This window comes from Gymnodraco acuticeps, unplaced genomic scaffold (assembly GCF_902827175.1).
Source record: "Gymnodraco acuticeps unplaced genomic scaffold, fGymAcu1.1, whole genome shotgun sequence".
Taxonomy (NCBI): Eukaryota; Metazoa; Chordata; class Actinopteri; order Perciformes; family Bathydraconidae; genus Gymnodraco; species Gymnodraco acuticeps.
In genome coordinates, this window is record NW_022991375.1 from 3,777,957 (window position 1) to 3,801,604 (window position 23,648).

At 41.4% G+C, this 23,648-nt stretch overlaps 2 protein-coding genes across 2 annotated transcripts in view; both read right to left on the minus strand.

The window, feature by feature from the left end:
* si:ch211-193k19.2 (uncharacterized protein LOC100034574 homolog) overlaps positions 1-23,648 on the minus strand; it is a 1,126,861-nt gene that overhangs the window by 505,313 nt on the left and 597,900 nt on the right. The window lies entirely within an intron of this gene.
* On the minus strand, positions 3,618-23,149 carry poc1bl (POC1 centriolar protein homolog B (Chlamydomonas), like). Its single transcript, XM_034240963.1, has 11 exons — positions 22,991-23,149; positions 18,187-18,638; positions 16,262-16,431; positions 13,868-14,057; positions 13,551-13,736; positions 12,490-12,607; positions 10,041-10,217; positions 8,423-8,554; positions 6,765-6,875; positions 5,370-5,522; positions 3,618-5,267 (listed from the first exon to the last, which is right to left on the minus strand). The coding sequence occupies exons 2-11, from the start codon at positions 18,576-18,578 to the stop codon at positions 5,136-5,138; spliced, it is 1,761 nt and encodes a 586-aa protein (XP_034096854.1). The 5' UTR covers positions 18,579-18,638; positions 22,991-23,149; the 3' UTR covers positions 3,618-5,135.

Sequence of the window (23,648 nt, forward strand, 5' to 3'; positions counted from 1 at the left end):
GGCTGTGTGTTTAGATGAAAGCCCAGTGGCGATCTGTTAAACTGATTATACAGTAAAGCCATCGAAAATAATATGATATACAGTGAGTACAGTACAAGTAGCCTACTTCTGGGTCTCTGTGTTTCATTCAAGCTCGGCTCTGTGTGTGTGTGTGTGTGTGTGTGTGTGTGTGTGTGTGTGTGTGTGTGTGTGTGTGTGTGTGTGTGTGTGTGTGTGTGTGTGTGTGGCACGAGCGCATTTTGTGAGTGCGCGAGCGGTAACGTGGAATGTTGTTGTTAACATCTGGTTAGCTGGCTATGCTAACGGGTATAAAGAGCTGTTTCTACAACAAGGTGGAGGAGAGTCCTCTCCTGTCAGACTGAGAAGATCGTATAACCTCTGCCAGAGGTAAGGACTCTCAGTGTTTAGATAGTTCACTTTAGTGTAAGTTATCTCAGTGGGTCTCAAACGGTTTGGTCACCATTTATGTAAACAAGTATTTGCGAGGAACACCTTTATATGATCATTATAGTTATTAAAAAATAAGAGAATAAATGAAAAACGGGTATGAAATACTATGGGACACTAACACAAGAATACAGTTTAAAGGGGGAGTGATTAGTAAAATATCCATAAAGAAAAAGTAAATCTGTTTACAGTTCTGTTTCATATGGGTGCTGCTGAGAGATGTAGGCTATCCATAGATCTCTTCATTTAGCTCTCAAAGTGCACCAGATTGATGCATACCTTCAATATTTTAAAAATAATCTTCCCGGGGGAGCATGCCCCAGACCCTCCTAGAGGAGGTTAGGTCCACCCCCACCTAAAACATGTTCACATGGATAGGATACTAAATACATTTGCACACTTTTTATATGGTGGCCTATGTCCATATGTTTCTGTTTTGGTGGTCGTGCATACATGCACAAGTTGTTAGGGAAATAATTTTCCTAGACTCCTAGATATGAAGTGCATGACCAACCCTGACGTCTGTTATCTCCTTTAAGGAGATAGGCTGCTTCAGCCATAATGTTGTTGTTCCCATTATATGACCGGGCAACCCTAGGTCACAGATGGTTTATTGTTGTGGGTACACTGGGACACTTCCTTCTCTGTGTTTGTGGACTCCAAGGTGTGAAATCTTCGAGGCCATAAGTGTCAGACACAAGTAACTCAGTGTTCCCAACTGTTTATGCTATCTTCTCAAATATGTTGATTACTCTCTGCGAAACCAGTTAAATTGGCTAACGAGAGAGAGGCGCTCCAGAATTGACGTGGCAACTCTACCTTGAAGTCAGAACCTCTGGCTCTTGGACTTGTGATGTGAACTCTCCGGCCGAAGCTCCTAAATAAACCATCAGTGTTTGACATCAAAGCTCCTGCTCTTCCCGTGTCTCCTTCATGAGTCGGTGACTCCCACTGCATTGCTACACAGAAGTTTCTCCCACACAAATCATGGTGCGCTATAAAATAGCACTACACCCCTGCAATGTGTGTGAAAGACAATAGACTTTACAGCATGTTTTTTTAAATTGAAGTTGCGTTGGTGTTTGTGTGTTGGTTGTTGACGGCAGTGTGTGCCCCCCCCCATGGTAAATGATTGCCCCCCCATTCGATTTGTTCTAGAGCCGACCCTGGAAGGAACAGACCTATGGCCTGAAATATTTGTTATCAGAAATAGACATTTTGGCTTGAATTTCGATATTCATTTCCCAAATATCAGTTACAGACTTTATTTATTGACCTCTGGTTTCCCTCATATGTTGTAAAAGCCTAGGTTGAACATGTGACTGAGTTTCAGTTAACTTTTCCTCTCTGTGTTGACTTTTTTATCGATAAGCTTCCATTTATATTAACACGACAGATAAGAAACATTACCCCAAACTCTGTATAACTCTATATCCTCTTTACTGACCCTTCAGTGTAGAGCAAGCAAGAAATCATTTACCTTGGTGGTCCTATTCATATGCAGCCACTTGTAACTCACATGAAACTGATAAGAACACTCTTGACACCAAAGATGAAATCTGACACAAAATGTATGTTTAAGCAAATTAAATGCTAAATAATTAAGGCGATCCTTCAAGGTGAGAAGGTAATTTGAGTGGCGTATAGTACATAAAACTACAAAGAGACATGGGAAATGTAACTAGTCAACCGCAGTGTTGGAATATGTCATGGTAGGCTGGGCTTGTCGTCTGTCAGAAACACAATATTAATGTTACTGCATGAGGGCGTTTTCATTTAGGACCGGGTGATGGATAACATTTTCCATGCAACAGATATTTTGTGCAAATATATTAACAGGAAAATAGATGTGTGCACCTTTGGGAAAAGGTATGATCCTTGATGTTGTAACACCACTAAGTACACTACAGTATGTAACCAGTGTGCAACACCTTTCCCCCCCTACTTTCAATTCAACTTCCAGTGTTCATCACAACCATTGCTGTGTAATAGTAATTTATAGAATTGCAAGAAGTCCTCCATTAATGTTTCAAATGTCGATAGTTGTGTTTGTAAACAACATAAAAAAAGGATTTCACACCGAAATACTGTGACAATCACACTGGAGAAGTTAATGTTACGCCACAATGAAGTCTCTCTGGAGCAAAAACAGTTAAACGTATTTGTTAAAGCACGTTATCTCTCCTGGAAAGATAATATAATATAACTCACAAGGAATTTAAGTCAAATAGCCAAGGTGCCATTAAGTAATCAAAGGCTTCAGTGGATCTTAAGTTAATCAGATGAGAAAGAAGCCCATTTTTTTGTGATCTGTAAAATTAAACTATAGAGTCCTATACTTATTCAGATAGATTAAGCAGACATTTTACAGATTTCAAGTGTGTAAGGGAACAAAGAAAACAAGGATATGAAGAACATTAAATGTATGCAGCATGTCAGACGAGGAAGTCTGCGGCAGCATCAAGATGATACAGTAGTCAACAATAACTATGTATAGCAAACAGATCAGTGTAGTCCATTTTAGTTTGCATTACAAAAAAAAACACTTGACCCTGAATAAATAATTTCTCTTTCCTTTGGATCTTTTTTTGTCTCATTACTCAAGTCTCACCTACTTCAGGTCTCATTCTGATCCTCTAAATAAAGTCACTATTTTTCCTACTCTTTTCTTCAATCTCACCTAAATCATTGGGTTTTTAAAAGACCATTGCTCACAATGCTTACCTCTAACAGAAGAGGGTGATATACTGTAGAGTTACTGAAAATATTAAAAAAATCTATGACTTAAAATGGCTTGAATCGTTTCTGCATGATGTTAATCAATGATAGGGTAAACACACAATGTGTAATTTGATGTACATTTTTGACCTACTCTTTGCTTAATAAAATACACAGGTTAGCTAACTCCTTCATGTAATCTGAAGGTCTAAGTGGTTTCCACCATCAGTAATTAAATGTTTTCTTCTAGCCTGACAGTGTGGCCAGGACAGGAACTATGGTCTGCCCTTGGAAGACATTGTAATTTGCTTTCCTACCAGGAGGTGGTGCCAAATGACTGAGAATAATGTAATCCATGTCTGAATGGTATGGGGAGAAGCAGCGCTATATGGCGCTGGGGAGAAGGAAGCTGTGGCAGTTTGTAAATGCCAGTCTCAATAAATCCCCTTATCTGTTTCATATTGTCATTTAATGTCACACAAAAAAGAACCACAGGTAGTGAACCGTGCAGTTCACTACCTGAACTCATGAAAATGACACTTTGCATCTGTGGTTAGTTTTTTTATACCTTCAATCATCCCAACAGTTTGAACCATAATTGACATCCATCCCATTTCAATCATCACCCTCTTCTTCATATCAAGTAATCATCATCACCATCCCTTTTGCATTTTCAGTAGTTTTAAAAGTGCTTCACAACAGCACTGTCCCACTCTGGTCCCTTAAACCAAACATTATTTACAAAGTTACAGAAAAACAGGAGTCATCTCACTGTACATGTTTACCTGCTGTATCCATCGACTAGTATGAATATCTCATATGAATTCAAAGGACACCAAACATTGCTCAGTGATAAGCAGTCTTCGGCAAATACAGCTGCTATTCAACAACAGTTACACTGCATCTCTTGGTAACTGAATCTCAGTGGAAACACCAACAGGCCTTCAGTGAAAAAATAAAACAGGACTTTTTCATGATGCTGCTTCAAGTACAGTTTACACACACAAGTCTAAACAAAACAGTCTTGCACTGAGAAACTGCTGGATTAAATCAAACAGGCACTCCCTTTAAGCTATTTCTTGCTGTATAAAATCAAGTGCATCGCGCCAGTGTTTAGTTTTGAGCATTAAAAACACATATGCAATTCATTTCAAATCCACTGGCACATTTCATTTCGGCACCAACAAGTTCTTAAAAGATTACAACCGAAGGATATTCTTAATTTTACACAACAGGTAAGAATAGATTACAACATACCTGTCGACTCACTAAGCCCTCTGGGGTAAATTGCACTTAGTACGAATAATTAACGAATGCTCCCAGTCATGTTCAGGCAGCATCCCACCAGGAAACTGGCTTCACAGACACGAGATAGAATTGAGAAGTCTAGTGTGACCGCTCTCTCCCTGTTGTCCTCACATGATGCAGCATGTTAGGAAGTAGCTGGTTAGGGTCAAAATGCTGCTGACTCAATAAAAATACTTAAAATTAATTGCACATCAAGGTAACATTTTGTAGTGCAGCATGATTTTTTAAATACATTTTCTAGGACATTTCGAGGCACTTTCTCGACAGTCAAATCAGTTTCACTAATTTCAAGTTGTTGCATTAGATTAAAGTACAAAATTACAATTACAGATGTGCACTAGACTTCACTTTGGTTGCAGAGGCACTTGGATGAAAGCAACACAAATGTAAAAGTCTCAAGTTCTGCTGGTCTTCTAAAAAAAGTCCAATAAACATTGCCTTGCATCTCTCATTCACTCTTCGCGACCTGCACTTAGTCTTTCACACGTGTATAAAAGCTTTGAATTGGGTGAGTCGCTGGCTTAAAGTGACTGTTCCACCACCTTTCCTTTGCTCCCTGTTGCCATTCAAATGGAGAGCAGTCACAGAGAAGACATTCACTGTAGTAATTGCACTATGGTGAAAGAAGGTCACTTGAGGTTCCCTGCAGCTCTCTATCCCTCCTACGACTCAAACTTCCACTGCTGGTTTTTATCTCCGGGGGTGCATCGCTTCATCTGGGTGTCTGTGCGGCCCTCTGGGATGCGGTAGGCTGTCAAACACATGTCAGAGTGATGGTGATAGATGGTCCCGTCCTGAAAGGTTTTAGGGAGAACGTTTAAATAAGAGTTTTTAGTTTAGGAAGTCTTGTGGAATAATGGGGGTGTGTTTGTGAGTGGAAATGTGTGAACACCTACCTCTCTGAAGTCCCAGGTGACACTGGGAGGGTTGAGCTGCCCATCATGAAGGCATGCCCTCATCCCGATGTAGGTCTGGCCCTCAGGTACTTCAGCACACAGCTCTGTCACCGAGTTGTAACGGATCTCCTTTTGAGTAGTGTATTCAAAGTACTGGAGCAGAAAAAAAGAACAGGTTCTGTGTTTATTTTTGTCTGTATATACAAAATGAATATGCTTTTCCATGGAATGGAAATGACTTTGGTTAGAAATACAACTATAAGAACAGCAGTGACTGAGAGTGAACACTGTCCAATTGTTTTGGTACATCTCTCTTTCTATCTTAATCTCTCCTCTTTAATGAGAAAGCCTTTCAACACAACACAATAGTGCAGTTGGCCATGTTTTTAGGATTACAGGATGTTTTTCTCTTACACTGCAGTGGGATCAGGTCCTGGCTAAGCCAGCATGGCATGTCTGCGTGTGTGTCGAGGGGTCTCATCAGTACAGACAGGGCCGCGGCCCTCTCAATCAACCAGACGTGAACACAAACCCAGCTCGTCCCTCTCTGGTGTCAGCTCAACATCCCAGCCAATAGAGACAAAAGCAGCAGCACTGCCTGGGCTACCCATTAAATGGAGGCTCAGGTAATCAATCTTCATCCTTACCCATCCTTCTCTTATCATCTCATACATCTTTCAGGTGCATTGGGGTCCATAATGGTAGTTTCTAATAAAAGACTCAAGGCCCTTGTGGCTGGCTTAAAAATTATTTACCCAGGCTGTGCCGTTCATTCAGCGGCGAGGCTCATGTATCTTTTAAATGGAACCTGGTACTTATGTGTGCCAGGGATGGAGGAGTAGGAGGGAGGGGGTGAGGCGGGTGAAGGGCCTTTCAAGGTTTTTGTTTCAGCGGGGAGCCATACAAACATTGATTTCAGTCACACATGGTGCTTTTGTGTCTGAGACACCTGATGCGGTGCATCAGTGGTAATCAGAGATATCGAGCAGGTTGGAGATTCACATAAAAGGAGCTCTGCCTGTTGTCTGACTCCAACATTAAATATACATCTTCACAGACAAACAATCTTCTTGTTGCTAAACCATCCATCACTGCAGTTGGCAGGCATTCAGTTTAAAAGTACCTGTGATTTAATTGAACAATATTATATACGTGGATACAATTCCAAACTTAGTTGGACCTTTATTCAATTCAAGTCATGCTCTCCAGCAGAGAGCCATTTGCTGTTGTGAATCAACTGTGGCAGCTTGTTTAGGGGTTAGCAGAGAGGGTTGACATTTCAAGATACATCTCCCACTGGGCCAAGAGAGGTTGGGAGATTGTGACAAGAGAGAATATGTGCACTTGAGCGAGGTAGAAGGACAGGAGAAAGAAAGTGTGAAATGTTTGACCTACCTGGTTGCCTCCCTGTCCGTGGCAGCCGAACAGAGAGAGGTGGGCGCCTGTGGGACTGTGCTCTGGGGAGTTGTAGTCAAGACACTCAGAGTGAATCCCTAAGCTACGCACCTGGCGGGAAGAGAACAATAACAGTCAATACAATAATACAATGAAGTGCTTCATTGATTCCTGTGAGGGAGTTTCTATTGTTGCTTTTATTTCTTTACAGTTAGACTATAATATTCACATACAGTACAGCAACACTGCGTCTGGGAGACTCAGTCCTCTGATTAAAACAGACGTTGCTTATTTTCCACATTATGACATACCTATAAAAGCAATTTAAACCCTTATCCTTACTTATACTTTTCTATCAAAATGCTATTTATTTTAAAATTCGATATATTCCGGTTATGTGTTCATGTATTTGGTACTATAAGCGTGCATACAGATCTTTGATCATTATAACCTTCCAGATGTCTGGGCAATGCCCTGATAACATATAGCTTGTGACTTAACAGCTGTTGAAGGTGATGGATTTTTGGATGTTCAAGGGATAGTTGGGATTTTTGAAGTGGGTTTGAAGGAGGTGTTATAGTCAGTGTATTACCTACAGTAGATGACGGCTGTTACACCCTCAGTTTGCTGCGGACCTGGGCATCAGCAAAACTATTTCTAAGGCTCCTAAATATAATCAATATTGGTTTTAGTGTACAGTACACTGTATTTAGAATATTTTCCTCGCCTTTTCAAATAGGGAACTAAAGTAATATCAAGTTTTACCTTGTTGCGATATCTTGTTCTAACAGTTACTTATATCATTTTAATGTTGTATTTGATCATCCTTGTGTGAATCTGTACCGTCATGTTTTGCACTCTCACTCTGTTGCTGCTTTAAACTCCTGAATTTCCCCATGGTGATTAATCAAGGTCCATCTTATCTTATCAATCTATGCTCTTTTTAAAGCCAACACACTCCTTTGCTAAAAAGTAACTATTTTACCAAGCAAAACTCCTGCATCAACCAGTTAGTTTGTGCTATGGTGTGACTTAGGTGATTCCAAACGAACCCTTTGAACAACAAAAGACACACAATAACTAACTAATGGATCAAAGCAGCAGAAATACATGTGCTGCTGCCCCTTACCACAGCGGTACATTGCTTAGCTTTAGTGTTGGTACTCCTGCCTGTTTCTCCAAATCCAGTGCGTGTCTACTGACTATAGACCTCATGTAACCCCTCTTCAAAAATGCAGAACTATCCATTTAAGGCCTTAGCAATCCTTTAGGGATTTTCCTTTTCTCTTCACTGATCATTTTAAAACCTAACATTAAGCCAACCGAGAATAACGTGCAAAGCATTTTATACTCCACCAGGTGTCCGGATTGTTATGTTCTTGATCCCAGTCCAAATGGATTTCAAAGCCTTTGTTTGTCTAAGTCCAGCTTTCTCACTTTAAACAGGATTTTCACATATCCCGCCTCAGCATAACTCAGTTTTAGACGTACAAAAAATGGAATTTAGAAAGCAAGACTTAACTGCAATGCCATTTCTCTGTAACTAGGCTGGGAGAAGTCAGCACAAGATCTGTGGGGATTGTTAATGAAACACTGATGCAGCTCTTTGATTGCAACAGGACAAATAAAGGAATTCAGATAAGAAGACAAACACTCACAGCACCATGCCAGCCCCCTCTGTCCCCAGGTACGTGTAGTTCAGGGTAGATATTTTTCAAATACCATTCAAAACTTTGGCATTTCAGCCTCTCCCTCAGCAGCAGCCGCTCCGAGATATCCCCATAGGTCTCCTGGGAAGTGAGCACACAACAAAAGAGTCATCTCACACTGGCATCCCAAAGTGTTTTATTCATTATAATATCCACAATATTCTTTGTTGCTAATGGAACATTTCTTATGTATTTGAAGCTAGTCAAATCAAACAGTCACACCATAAAGGTAAATATGTACTTTATTAATCGGACCCGGTAAACAAATAGCAGGTTATTGGTAGCATATGATGTCAATTCAACAGATAGCTTTGTTTGCTAAGGTTGTTAACTCAATAACGTTCAAAGTCCACAACACACACACACACACACACACACACACACACACACACACACACACACACACACACACACACACACACACACACACACACACACACACACACACACACACACCACACACACACACACACACACACACACACACACACACACACACACACACACACACACACACACACACACACACACACACACACACACACCACACACACACACACACACACACACACACACACACACACACACACACACACACACACACACACACACACACACACACACACACACACACACACACACACACACACACACACACACACACACACACACACACACACACACACACACACACACACACACACACACACACACACGGATTGCAGTTCTCCAAATACACTACATAAAATTAAATCAATAATGTAGGATTTTAAATACATTTACAGTTAAATTATTCTACAATTTATCTCAAAATCCAGTGCTTTAAATATTCATTCAAATGAATGTTGTGTTTTCTTTAAGAAAAACATGCATGAACATCTAAGGCACATAGGCCCAACTTAAGCATAATCACTTGTTAATAGGGAAACTAGTTTTATTCCAAAAACAATATTGTTTACTGTAGCTCTGCAGTCTGTTAATATATTATGAGAACAGCCTAATGTACTTGAAGCTGTTGATGTGCTCTGGCAGAGCTCTGTACAATCTCCCCCTGAACAGATAACTTATTGTTTGATCAAAGATCCCCAGCATTAATAATGTACTTTTTTCAGATAGGTGAAACTGAGATACATGCATTTTTGATGGTGCCCAATACTCAGAACCTGAGAGGTACAAGGCAGACGAGCCACATGCACTCTCATGCAGGCCCTCTCACACAGACAGTATTCATTAGGTTGAGATCCAGACAGATGAATGTTATCGTAGTAAAACCTCTAAACCTAACATCAACATTAGCAATATTAACATGACGCTGCTAGAGCTACGATTTAGTCACAGTTGAATGAAAAACAAGCCTTTTACAAGAAAGCTTAGCACTGAGAAAATCTATTTGTACGATGATGATTCGGCGAGGAATCAAGTGAGCCGGGCCTAATAAGGCCTAACCAAACCGAGCGAGGCCGAGCGAGGCCTGCAGTGGAAACGCGCCATAAAGCTTCTCACAGCAGCAGGCCCAGCTAGACACAATGTTTCAAAACTTGTGTCGGTTCATTTGTAACTGCCTTACCTTTTTGGCAGGGGGATTCCTGTTGTAGAAGTGTTGTTTATAAGAGTCCATCCAAACTTCTGCGGCTCGTACGGTATTCTGGAGGAAGTTGGGCCGAGCATAAGGGGCCTTCTTAGGGAACACATGGCCCACATGAGAGCAGGGGTGAATCTCCAGGCTGCCCCCACACATCCACACCTGAGGGGGATTAACACAGGAAACCATTTCTTTATTTTTAACACTCAAAACCTGGGAAACAAGTTCTGTCATTTTGTGGTTAATAGCATCCTTAAGCAGATAACCAAACCCTAGGCAGTTCATATTTATATAGCCAATACTAGCATATATTTTATGCATTGATCTTTCAATATGGGCTCTTAGAATCATGTAGATAGTCACGTAGTATAATACAAATCAGCAGTTACACGGATATGGTGATCATTAATCAGGAAGTATTGTACTCGGTGAGATAAAAGGATGTGTGACACAACAACTGGTGAACTTTGGCACTTACATTTACGAGTAGTGTTTATTACTTTGTCATTCAAGTTTGACCTACCTGACAATATTTACCAGGTGGTTTGCAAGTAGCTTTTTAATGATAATAGTATAGAGAATTTGTGAAGTAGGTAAAATAACCACTCCAAAATGGTTAAAGGAAAAACTCATAATATCATTTTAGAGGGAAATCAATGACAATACCCAAGCAGTTAAAGAAATATATTCCTGTGGTGGGTCTACATCCACAGATAGAGAATGATGTGTATAACTTTAACCTGTAACTCTGCAGTATGATATATTAAGCCTAGAGAAGTTAAAAGGAGTGCCATCTATATATGGATATGAGAACACGGATGTGGATAAAAGGCACAAATCAGGGTGTAGCGACTGAGCTCACAATAGAGACACAAAGGCTCTTCTGTGAGATTTATGAGGACAGGTGTCGAGCAGAAGATCAATGTGTGTCCTGTTGACTCAGTCAGAGGTTCCTCATGTCAGGGGAACATGGACGAAAGCTGATGATTTAAGGGCTGTTTAACGGCGAAAGTCAACTTATTTCATTTTCAAAGGATTACAATTTGTGGTATAGCTGAAACAATGGGTTGACTGGGTCAGGGTGACTTGAACACTCAACTCAAAGATGTGTGACCCATAATGAGTATTAAAGAACTGAGGCATCTGTTGTTTTGACATGAAGTGCAAAACTAGACTCCCACTTTGCCATAAAATGTAACAGTTTGCAAGACGCACGCAAATTGTCGAAAATGTACTATGTTCGTTTCATTTGACTGTGAGTAGATGTATTAGTAAGACCCAGGACAGCTTGGTTATTGACTGTATTTATATGCGTTAAAAAAAAACAGCAGGGAAGAAGAACATCAAGAACTTCCATGTGCTTTGTGATGTGTAACTTACATTCTTGTGAATTGAAGTTACTGTGGGATCTCAAGCAGTCAGCCCAAAAACGTTCAGTGTCATTAGTTGGACCAATTAAATACACGCAAAGAGAAAGAGACTTGAAAGTCTTCTTGACGGATGTTGATTTTGTGACAGATGCAATGCTAAAAATGATAAACTTCAACCTGGCAACATAAATCCAACCCTTTGCTTCTTGAGTCATGCATTTTAAAGCAGCTTGGATTTATAGGATACATTTGCATTGTATAATTGCTTCATATTCCAACATAGAAAAACAAAAGATTGAAAGGTTGTTAAAACAGTATTTTCTAATACTTGGCTGAGCTATGTTCCTTTCACACAAAGCTCAATTATAAATCATATATCCACGGCCAAGCAGCTGTACATGAGAGTCTCTACTGTCTTTATTCACTTGGCGCTTTACCTTGCACCATATTGTTTTTAGCACTCTGGGTTGAAAAGCAATTCACTAAACATAAATGACATGCATAAACACATCACTCAGGGGAACAACCCATCCGTCTTCACACTGAAACCATCCACTATAAATCATGCACCAGGAATCTACCTACCTACCTTTGCATGCTCCTGCTACAAGCTCACACATATTCTAAAATCTGGGCCAGTTTGATTGACGCAAACAAGTGAAAAGCGACACCAACGTCACAACAACAGCCAATATCAGGGTGCAGTTTCAGGTGCCGTGGCTGACTGAGACCTGACACTGACATGTGTCCCACTCACACCAAATACCCACTGGCTGACAGCTGTGAGATGGATGAATCAAAGGATCTGTGGCATAGACTATGAAAAAAGGATTCTCTTTGTGAAATTAAATGTCAATCAACCTTATGGATGTCTGCTCTTCACCTCAACAACAAAGAATCTTAGTCAATGGATGTACTGTCAGAGTGGTTTTTGTAACGGTGCAAATGAGATGAGTCACTCTTTCTCAACATTTTTAAAGGCCGTACTCTGGTCTCATATTGCTGAGCGGCTTTGTAATGGTAAAACAGGGACTCTGTGGTCACTGAAGGAGAGCTGGACTCACCCTGAAGGAGAGCTCCAGGTTTTCTCCCCCCCACACTTCCATGCCCATGTCATACGTGCCCAGATGCTCAAAGTAGGCTTTGCTCACAGCGAATAATCCACCTGCCATTGTCGGAGACCTGGGAGAAACAGTGAAAATAAGGCAATGTTATGATCCAATACCCATCCTCCTTTTTTAATCCAATGCAAATGTAGTTTCTCAACGGTCTAATACCTAATGCTGCATTAAGAAGATAAGAAGTGCCTTATTAAACAAAGCCTTAGAAGAGTAGCTTTACCTAAGCTAATAATCATCCTTCTACAATGCAATGCAAACTTTCAAAATCATGCATCACAGTTGGGTGTGATCCAAGCACAACAGACCACATGAAGTGCAGCAAACTTTAACCCTTCAACACACAGAGATCACTTCAGGTATGCCTTCCCTCAAAACTAGACATTGTGTGAAGTTTTCTCTGTAAAAGTAGCAGCTTTAACTCGAGGAAGAATAACTTTATTGTTCACAGAAAGTTGCACATGCGACTTTTACCAGCCCATTTAAATGTATATATATTTAACCTTTTTCACATATCTGTATAAATGTACATTTACCTGATTAGAGTTAAACTTGTGTTATTTCTAAATCATACTGTTACTACATGTATATATTCGTATTATCCCTGTGTATCTCTCATGTGTACTATATGTGTTTATCTCTTATTCTGCTGCTATAAAACCTGAATCTCCCTGCGGGGACCAATAGAGTTCCATCTTATCTTAAGTTATGGATTGTTTGATTTACATTTTTGTATGGATTGGGATGCACCACATGCTTCGGTATGGGCTTTTTAAAATCAACACATTTGAATAGATACCTCTAATTGAGGTGGTTTATTGAACCCAGGGTTCCAATACACATTCAAACATTCTCTGGGTCTAATGTGAATGGAAATATAGAAAGTAAGTAATACAACACATGTATTAGCAGAGGTGTATTACATCTGTAAGAGCTACACTGGTACGTGCCAATCTGATAAAGTAATCTCCCATGCTTGAAGTTGTTGTGAAGTATCATACGGTCACCTGATGGGGTCTATGCGAGACTTTCGCCTCTTGCGCTCCACTTCAGGGACCGAGTGCCACTGAAAGGTGAGTCTCCAGTCGAAGCCTCCGATCATTGGCTCGTCTGTTTGCATGTAAAACTCAAATGTGTTCCAGTCAATGGTGTCGATCACAGGGCACACGATGGTACTGGCATTCTCAGCAATCCTAAACACAAAGCATTGCAAATTACATTCAGCGAGCAGGCAACGTTGGTTTAGTATTTACATTTGATTTCTATTCAGGTTCCTCCAATACAAAATATCTTCACAAAGCTTTTACTAATTTGATGAACCCACCTTTCAAGCAGAGGCTCAATCCAGCCAGGGACGCACTCACAGTGGCAATCGAGAAATGTCAGCACGTCACCCGTAGCATAGGTGGCCCCGATGAGACGAGCCCGCACCAGACCCTCCCTCTTCTTGGTGCGAATGAGTCGCACGCGATTCACTTCACTGATGTGTTGGGCCAGTTGGGATTTCAGGTAAACTATTTTTCACAAGAAATACACACACACGATCAATATTTTTTACATCAAACGTATGTTGATTCCCTGTCTTACATTTTGGACAAAGTGGATTCAGATGTGTTTTACTAGATACATATTACTGCTTTCAAAATGTTCAAAATGAAGTAAGAGTATACAAGTATTTATTTTGTATTATTGATGCATTCATTTGCTTTTCATTTATATGTTACAGTTGTTAATGCTGGAGCTTAAAGTCAAGCTATATGTTTTCCGTGAATTTCCCCCTGGGATCATAAAAGAAAGCCCGCAATAACACATGATCCTTTTTTGTTGATTATATTTAGTATCATTTGTCTAAATCTGAATCTTCAAAGTAAAGTCGGCAGATAAACATTATTGAGTAAAAAGAACTCATCTCTTTCGACTCCACTTCGAGCGATAGAACTATTAACAAAGCACTTTTATACTAATAAAGGACTGGCTTACCTAAAGCCAGTTGAGTAGCACTTGAAATGTTTGGCTCTATGAAACCTGATGTACTTATATGACTCTGTTTTCTTCAAGGTTGTATTTTGTTGGTCGAACGCACTTATTGTAAGTCGCTTTGGATAAAAGCGTCAGCTAAATGCAATGTAATGTAATATATGCCTCGGAATTGTAGTATTAGGAAGGAAAATACTATACTGATACTATTCAAAGTATCTCAAAATCTTACTTAAAAACTGAAGCTGACTGGAAGTATATTTGTGGTTAATAAAGGTAAAACACAAAAGCTGAAAGGAAGCTGTCTGTCTGTCAATCACTCCTTCTCTCAATCCCTGCCTGCCTGCCTGCCTGCCTGCCTGCCTGCCTGCCCGCCCGTCCGTCCGTCCGCCCGTCCGTCTGTCCGCCTGCCTGTCTATCTGCCTGTCTGTCCGTCCGCCCGCCTGTCTGTCCGTCTGCCTGTCCGCCTGCCTGTCTGTCCATCTGTCCATCTGTCTGTCTTTCCGCCTGCCTGTCCGTCTGCCTGTCTGTCTGTCCGTCCGCCTGTCTGTCTTTCCGTCTGCCTGTCCGTCTGCCTGTCCGCCTGCCTGTCCGTCTGTCCGTCTGCCTGTCCGTCTGCCTGTCCGCCTGCCTGTCCGTCTGTCCGTCTGCCTGTCTGTCCGTCTGTCCGTCTGCCTGTCTGTCCGCCTGTCTGTCTGTCTGTCCGTCTGCCTGCCTGTCTGTCCATCTGTCCGTCTGTCTGTCTGTCTTTCCGCCTGCCTGCTTGCCTGCCTGTCTGTCTGTCTGTCTGTCTGTCTGTCCGCCTGCCTGCTTGTCTGTCCGTCCGTCTGTCTGTGTGCCCGTCTGTCCGTTTGTCTGTCCGTTTGTCTGTCTGTCTGTAGAAAGCCTTTTGGTCGGGGAGTGGCATGTCGAGCGTTCCATTTGGTCAGGGTGGTCAGAGGAGAGGAAATGATGTCATGGCAGCTCAGCGCAGACTGAAGTCATTATTATGGTGTAATGTCTTGGACACACACAGACTAGACTAGCTGGGACAGAATACTAATACCATTAGGACGGGCAGAAATCAAGCTACTACTATATCTAGTTTCTGAGAGATGAAGTATCAATCACAAGGTTTGCTGGTGGACACCATGAGATAGGGTCAAAAGTTCAGAGAAACTGGTCAGTCAACCTTTGAATCGTCATATATACACTTCATTCCCCAATAGATACGCTTCATGGTCTGGAGAAGAGAGCATACAAAAACACACACACCAAGAATGAGACAGCAAATGCTTGAGCAGGGAAGCAGGGAGACTGACTTGGAATAAGCTGAATCATTTGTAATTACTTAGCTTTTATAGTAATGATTGCAGCAGTTTTAGAAAAAAAAACCTGCATTTATTAACATTGCCTCTTTTCAATAACAAAGCAATCCACTTCAAGCATGCCTTAAAATACCGCTACACCTTATTTCATCATTAAAAGAATGTGCACAAATTAGTTTCAGAGCTTGTTTTTCGAATTGCTTTCAGAATACATAGACGCATTATTTATTAGTATTCATTGCTCCATTGATATGCATCTTTTCATTATTTATAACAGTCCTGCTTGCCCTGTTCTCTTCCACGCTGTGAATGTGAAGAAATCAAAGCAAAACTGGAGGCTTATTTTGTTAGCTTTACTAAACTAGGCCAAGGCTCTCAGTCCTCTTTAAACACTTTTTTCTGTCAGTTGTATTGTTGTGTGTAGAGTGTCAGACCTCGGTCACTGTAGTCATCGATGAGGATGATCTCCTTCAACAGGATGGCGGGCGTGGTCTCCAGGACGCTGTGAATGGTCCTCAGCAGGGTGGACCACGCCTCGTTGTAGAAGGCGATGATCACAGAGGTGGTGGGTAATCGCCGGTAGTCAAACTTCTTACTTCGGCATCTGAGGTATGTTCATGTGTGTGTGGGTGGCAACAGGAGACAAACACAATTGACATAAGCAACAGTACATATGTATAATGAAAGCACAGCATGCTAAAGGAAGTCAAATGATTTTCTCATATGACCAGAGCGGCCACAGCAGTTACTGTAGCAGGGGGAGGTATCTGGTCTTAATCCAGATGGCAGTCATTAAAACAATAAAGTGCCGAAAAATATGGATGGGGGTGGGGAGGGTATCGCACCAGTGAGCAACATACCACAGCAGTGCTCTGAGAGAGACTACAGAAAGTTGAACAAACAGAGACGAGGGGAGCAGAACAGAGAGGGGACAGGGGTAACACAAAAGTACTGTAAACTCATAACTTGAAGGAATAAAAAAAAAGGCATGAAATACTGAAAAGAAGAGAAATAAAAGTCAAACTGTGTTACTAGTTACTATACTCTATTGTTATGAGTCACTGGGGTAGAACAGTTTAAGTACTGGCACAGGTTGAATTACTTGGCTAAACCCACGATGATGACACTGTTGGAAGTTAGCCAGGAATAGAACCAAATTGTAATTCTGTAGCACCAGTTACAACCAATCAAATAAGCCGTTTCCCTTTCTTTAACAGCAAACTGTTCACGTTTCATAGTGGAGAGAAAGAGCTGCCCAAAGCGACGGATTCACCCTCCATTAACAGATGCATGTGAAGGAGGCACTCCACAAATCCCACTCCTTGTATAATAGCCCGTAATGACAGACTGGCAGTTCTCGGCTAATTATTAGTTACTTAGATCATTATAAAACATGTCACCGAACCAGTCCATTAGTTTACAAGTAAAATGTGTTCATGCAAAAATAGCGTGGAGTATTACTTCCCTTGTAACTCCGTCATGGTATGGGCAGGCAGTGAAGCACAAGAGGAACATGAAACTAAAACAGCACACCACTTCATCTCTGCTTACTCCTTCCTCACTGTGTCTATTCAGTGGTGCATTTGTCAAAAATGTCACTCTGCCAGCGCAAATTCCCGTCATGCACCGTCACAAAAGTGACCGTTTGTGCAATGCAGGGAATCTGGTCTCCACAAAGGGCTAAAACAGAATGTGGTATTGCTAATTAAAAGTATAGTCAAATTAAATACAACAGTATTTACATTGCAATGGAATGGAATAGAAGGAATAAAATATGGAATACAAATCAGCAGTAATACTTGACTTTCAACCTTCCTGGCAGTTTCCTCAGCATCTTATTAGTCTACTATTGGATATACAGGCATCTTGCTAGCAAATGGTTTATTCCAGTGTCACCAGGGCAAGATTAATATCTCTGTGCCTCTAGTTTTAGGGATAGAGGGAAACATGGAAAGATAAACTATTAATAACATTCATCATACTTTGTGTGTCATCACAGAGGCTGAGAATAGCTGCGGACAACGACTCTGGATGGAACAAATCAATTCAGCCAGGGAGCTGCTGCTTACCAGCTTCAATAAGCCCTGCAATGCATCCAGAGAGCTTTCATCCTTGTGTTTGACTGTCAGGGGAAAACTGATCCCAGTAAAGAGCTCAACTTAATCTCGTATTGAGTCATTTATCCCTGACACAATTGCAGCATAGCTATCAGCCGCATGCAGGACAGAGATACACATACATGTTGGCTAGGACCTCAAAGGAAATAACAAGCGATAAAAGATGAATTAGGGATTTTCTTGAGAAACATTAGTCAACTTAGGCTCACTTTCTGACTAAGAGGCCTTTTTGCCATACTCACTCATTCATCCTGTGGTCCTGGATGTGCCGGTGGAGGGAGATCTTATCACTGACGTAGATATTGATGGCATATCGCTCCACACTGTCCTGCTCAAGTTTCTTCTCCTCAGGGCTGAGGTTGAGGTGTGTGGCCCGCCCCCACTCCCCCAGCGCGTTGCTGTCTGGTGCTGGTTTATTGTAGAGGGGCCTAGCCAGCTGACCATCAGCCGCGACCTCATCCAAGGACCGCTGTTTCGCCCGAACATTGAGGCCTTCTTCATCTTCTTCTTCATCTACAGTGGAAGAGGAGGGGAACGAGGAGCCTGCTAACAGAATGTAGCCCAGCCACAGCACCCAGAGCAGCAAACCTGCCTTGGCCAGCACACCAAGTTTTCGAGAGCAACGCCCCCTCATGACGAGAAGCCCGGCAGCGTGACTGGCTGAGCTTCAGGGTGCCCCACAGGACACAAGCCTCTGGAGGACAGAAAGAATGAAATAAATAATGATTATTGAGGTTTTTATACAACATGTAAGAAACAGGAGAAGGGACAGGAAAGTGTAGACTTGTGAGAAACATCAAACCAAGGCACCAAGAAACTACCACTGACAGGAGGAGATTTACAAGATTGAACTCTTTAATCACAGCCCGCCGCATTACAACACATTCACAATCAAGTGAAGTTACACCCGGGTAAGTTAGTGCTTGCTTCTAAATGTGTGAATGCCCCCAAGGACACGGCTCCAATAGAGCAGACCAGGGGTAATCAACAGCAACATCATAAATGTAATCACCTGCTCAGGGCTGCATTAAGATGCTCATCAAATACAAATTGCAAAGATGGAAGAAGCTAAATTAGAGTTTACAGTACAGTAATGTATAGGCTCAGAACAGTCGCATAATACACACATGCGCACAGAAGGATTCACACTTGTATTTCCGGATCCACACTTGTGTTTTTCAATGCACACACAAATGTGTTCCGTTTCATATACATGTAAATAAAATCCAAATACAGAAAAATGTTTTACATGTGTATTTTTGATCCTCACATATTTGTTTTCCGTTTAAAACCTCTGAACCTGCAAACACAAACAGCTTTCTGTGCACGGATCGCTGTGCATTCGTGTGTGGGTTTTTTGAGACTCCCCTGACGGTCAGCCGATTCGTACTTGTAATTATTTCTATCTATAGCCAATCAGATGTCTCCTTCATTCTAAGCCAATCACATGAGCGCGCCCCCACGAGGGTAGATTTCTTGCGTTCATGACGTAGCGCTTCATGTACGCATTTTGCGCAGTCCGGAGTTGACAGCTCCATGGAGCCTGCCTGCAGGCGCTAATGTCAGGACACCTCCACTCTCAGTACAGCGCCACTTTCCGAACAGGAAATGCACGCAAATACAAGCCTTTATATTATTAAGGTGGTACAGCGCCACTTTCCAAACCATTGATGAATGCTTGTGTACACAAAAACGGCAGGCAAAACCGTTTTAAATATGTGTTTCCTGTGTGGCGAATACAGCTGCTTTATTTATGTCTGTATGAAGTTGTTGTGAGTGTGGAGGGAGCAGCTACAGGTTAGTTTAGCCTAATCGATCAGTGCACTACGAAGCCAGTGCTAGACAGTGACCTGTTAACGGGGGGGAGCCCCGCCGGTCATTATCGGCCGATATTCACTCTTAATAGTTTGATCGGTGCTCTCGATAAAGGCCGATCAGGAGAGCTGGATTTGATCGATATGGACATAAACGCGAGTGAAGTATAACCGGACGCAAGAGAGAGATCAGATCAGCTGCTGAGTCTGATGGAGACACGCTGCTCTGCATGATCACCTGATGCTCCGCCCTCTGTTTAGCGAGCTGACCGGACTGCGCAAAATGCGTATAAGAAGTAATCTTACCCTCGTGGCGGCGCGCTCATGTGATTGGCTTAGAATGAAGGAGACATCTGATTGGCTATAGATAGAAAAAATTACAAGTACGAATCGGCTGACCGTCAGGGGAGTCTCAAAAAACCCACACACGAATGCAAGGCGATCCGTGCACAGAAAGCTGTTTGTGTTTGCAGGTTCAGGGGATTTAAACGGAAACAAATATGTACAACTTTTTTCTGTATTTTATTTACATGTATATGAAACGGAATACATTTGTGTGTGCATTGAAAAACACAAGTATGGATCCGGAAATACAAGTTTGAATCCTTCTGTGTGCATGTGTGTATTATGAGACTGTTCTGAGCCCATATTAATGTGCTGAATAAATTAAGTCTGTGATGCATATACTCTCATTACAGCGGTGCCGTTTAAGTCCCATTGGACAAAGTGATCTTCAATATGTAGGTTTTTACTCAGGGCTGTGCATTGGCAATAATCTGGTACGTGACATGATACAGTGGTTATGATCATTCCATTTTGATATTTTGTGATACTCCAAGCGAGGTGATATATAGTAGCAGAAGAGTAGAGAAAATAAACTTTACTTTTTTAAATGCAATCAATACAGTGGGGTCTGCATTTGCATTTCTCACAGTCCCTGTAAGATCCAACATCATAGCACTACTTTGAGTTGATTGTGAAATGTAAACTATTGCTGAAATTGATTGATACTTTATCACAAAATCTGCAATAAGTGGCTATAAGTGTTTCAATATTTCCTTAGTTTCTGCCAACTGTTGTGATGTTGCACATTTACACAGTTTTCAAATATCATGTGAATTTTCCAATTAGCCAGTTCACACTTCTGCTTCTGCACCATAACCAAGAAACCAGCAACAGCTCAAATATTCCCTGGTGCAGGGATGAATCACATATCCAGTAATTATACAATGTTCCTAGTACCCACAACCTATTAAATGGCATTCACAGCTCTTGCACAATACCTTTAAATCGAAATTAGCCTAGCATTTCGATTAAGAATCAGCAGTTTGAACGGTTCCTGATTTTAGGATTTCATTTCCCTTCCAATGAGACTAAAAAAAAGCAGTGGGCCAATGAATCTGGGTTAAAAAATGTGCACAAGGATGGACCAGCTGATTTTGAAATGGGATTTAGGTTGGTTCTGCAGGTGCACAAATTAGGCAGTGTCGACATTTGTGTCTGACAGATCGGCTTAGCACGCCGGGGCATAAAGAGGGCCGCGGGAAAAACAGACCACTTAGCTATGTTGACACCGACCCGAATGTAATCACATAATTGTGTTGCATTAATATTAGAGCAAGGTGCCATTTACAGTAGTGCCAGCCAGTGCCAGAAAGGCTTAGCAGCAATACTGAAAGGCACACGCACTCTTACACACAAACAACAACAGTGCGTTCCCTTCCTCACACCAACGCACAATGATTTCCTAATTCTGACAAACAATGGTTATTCCTAGGAACAGTGACTTAATAGAGAAAACCCTGTCAGATAAAGATGTGTGTGCAAAGTTCTGTGTGGGAGAACATATATGGTACAGACAGAGTCAGAGGAAACTCAATTTCCACTGAGAGTCCTTCAAGGCAGCAGCACAGCCCTTTCACTCCAATCTGGGCCTCGGCCAATGCACTCGTTAGTCCTGAGGTTACAAAATGGAGACGCAGTCAGACAAAAAAACCTTTTATTGGTTGTCCATCACACCTTCCACTCTCTCTGAATCTGATAGCCTTACTGGGCAGACGTTTGTAACGAGCCGTAGGGGACAGAGGCCTAAAAATGCAGCTTAAATCCGGCCCCCAAAAAACAAAGAACTGGGTAATGGATATGATTTGCATTTGCTTCCCAAGCTGCAATCTGTTCAAATATATCACGATAACAAGTCCTTAAAAAGAGAGCGATGAAAAAGATGAGTCAACAATTTATGTTACAGTTATACACAAGAAACACACCAGGCTTGAAGTGTGAGTCACTGGATTCTCAGATGTCAGCTGAACTATGTGGTACATGAAGGAGGCTCCAGTGCTCTCCATGGTTAATCAGCCAGTCAAGAGAGGAAGACAAATATCCAAGCAGCACCAGAGGAACAGGTTTACACACCAGTAAACCAACCCCATTAACCGGTTGGCCCTTTTCAGTTTGTAAAAGACCCATAAGACAGGATCCACGACTCCTTTCAACAACACACACATATCTTTGCTGCTTACACCCCGTGTATACAACACTGACAGAAACTGTGTTAAAGGAGCCAGGCTGTGGTGCAGGATGAAAGGCTAAAAGCTTAATAGACACATCCAAATAAATCCAAACAGACACATTTGCTTATCTTGCTTGACTTGAGCAGATTGGACGATAAGAAATGCTGCATTTGAAAACAAAAGTAAAACTCAATGCCCCCCATATTTAATCAAATGTCAGCCTAAAGCCTCTTTATCTGGTGATCTAACTTTTATCTTTTTGGAGAAAGAGGTGTCACAGGTGTCAGGATGAAAAGAAGAGATTAAAGAGGCAAGTAGCGAGTCCCTGTCACCAGTATAGCTACAGTCAAAACACACTTTAGCAACAGGTCTCCTCGCCGGTCACATTAAACCAATGTTAGGATTACAATCTGATTTATGGTCTGCAGACAGAAGGAAAGCTCTCAATCAACGTCACACTGTGTGTATAGATTAGCGCAGTCGTGTTTCAAAAGAAAGACTAATCTCAATTTTTAAACTGGCATCTACGAAAAACTATTATAAGAAATGACATTTTGAAGCTTTACGTCAGCATTTACGTCGTTGACAAACCACACCGACTAATGAGTGACTTTACCGGTAAACAAGCAAGAAAGTTTTATCGACAACACTTTGAACACGACAGTTACAAAAGCGCATTTATAGTTAGATAGGAACGAAGTAATTTTGTTAGAGTTTACCTTAAAAAACAAGTTACATGTCTCGGAGTTTCTTGAAGTTGCTAAGGTCGTTGTTTGTCAGCCTGCCTGCGGTGTCTCCAGTCAAACCTCTGGCTTCAAGTGGCTTGCAGATGTCAGCATACCCACATCCTCTCCTCCACTTTGGGCTTCTGACCTGGGGCAAAGCGGCCATGCTTACAATACTGGTTCCGGTAAGACTTTTCAAAATAAAAGAAGGAAACAAATCTTCAATCAGGAAAAACGTGTTTTTCTGGTAATTCAATAAATATAACGTGTTGGCCTATATGAAATAATAACACGGTAAAGAAAGTGTAAGCATGTGCTTGTTATAAAGGTAGCAAAATGTGTAAGTTTGTATCACAATGTCTCAGTATGATTTCATCGTGACACAGGAGTTCAACATATTCAAAAGATAGAATGAGATAAACCAAACGTATAATACAAATACAAATTAACATTAACAGCGATACAAATTTACAAAATTCACATATCACTAAAGTATGTAAACAATACACAATATGAAGAAAATACTGAATACATGTGCATACTCTACAATAAACAATTTCACTATAGGCAACAGCAAATATACTACAGAAACATATTGACATTGTAAATGAAGTAGCTAGTATAGAATACATAGGCTACTATTTTGAGTGCT

Coding starts and splice junctions, on each gene's coding strand:
- poc1bl (XM_034240963.1), bottom strand. CDS start 18,578: ATGAGGGGGCGTTGCTCTCGAAAACTTGGTGTGCTGGCCAAGGCAGGT. Junction 16,432..18,186: donor CAGGACCACAGGATGAATGA/GTGAGTATGGCA, acceptor AACATACCTCAG/ATGCCGAAGTAAGAAGTTTG. Junction 10,218..12,489: donor ACCTGGAGCTCTCCTTCAGG/GTGAGTCCAGCT, acceptor AATCCCCCTCAG/GTGTGGATGTGTGGGGGCAG.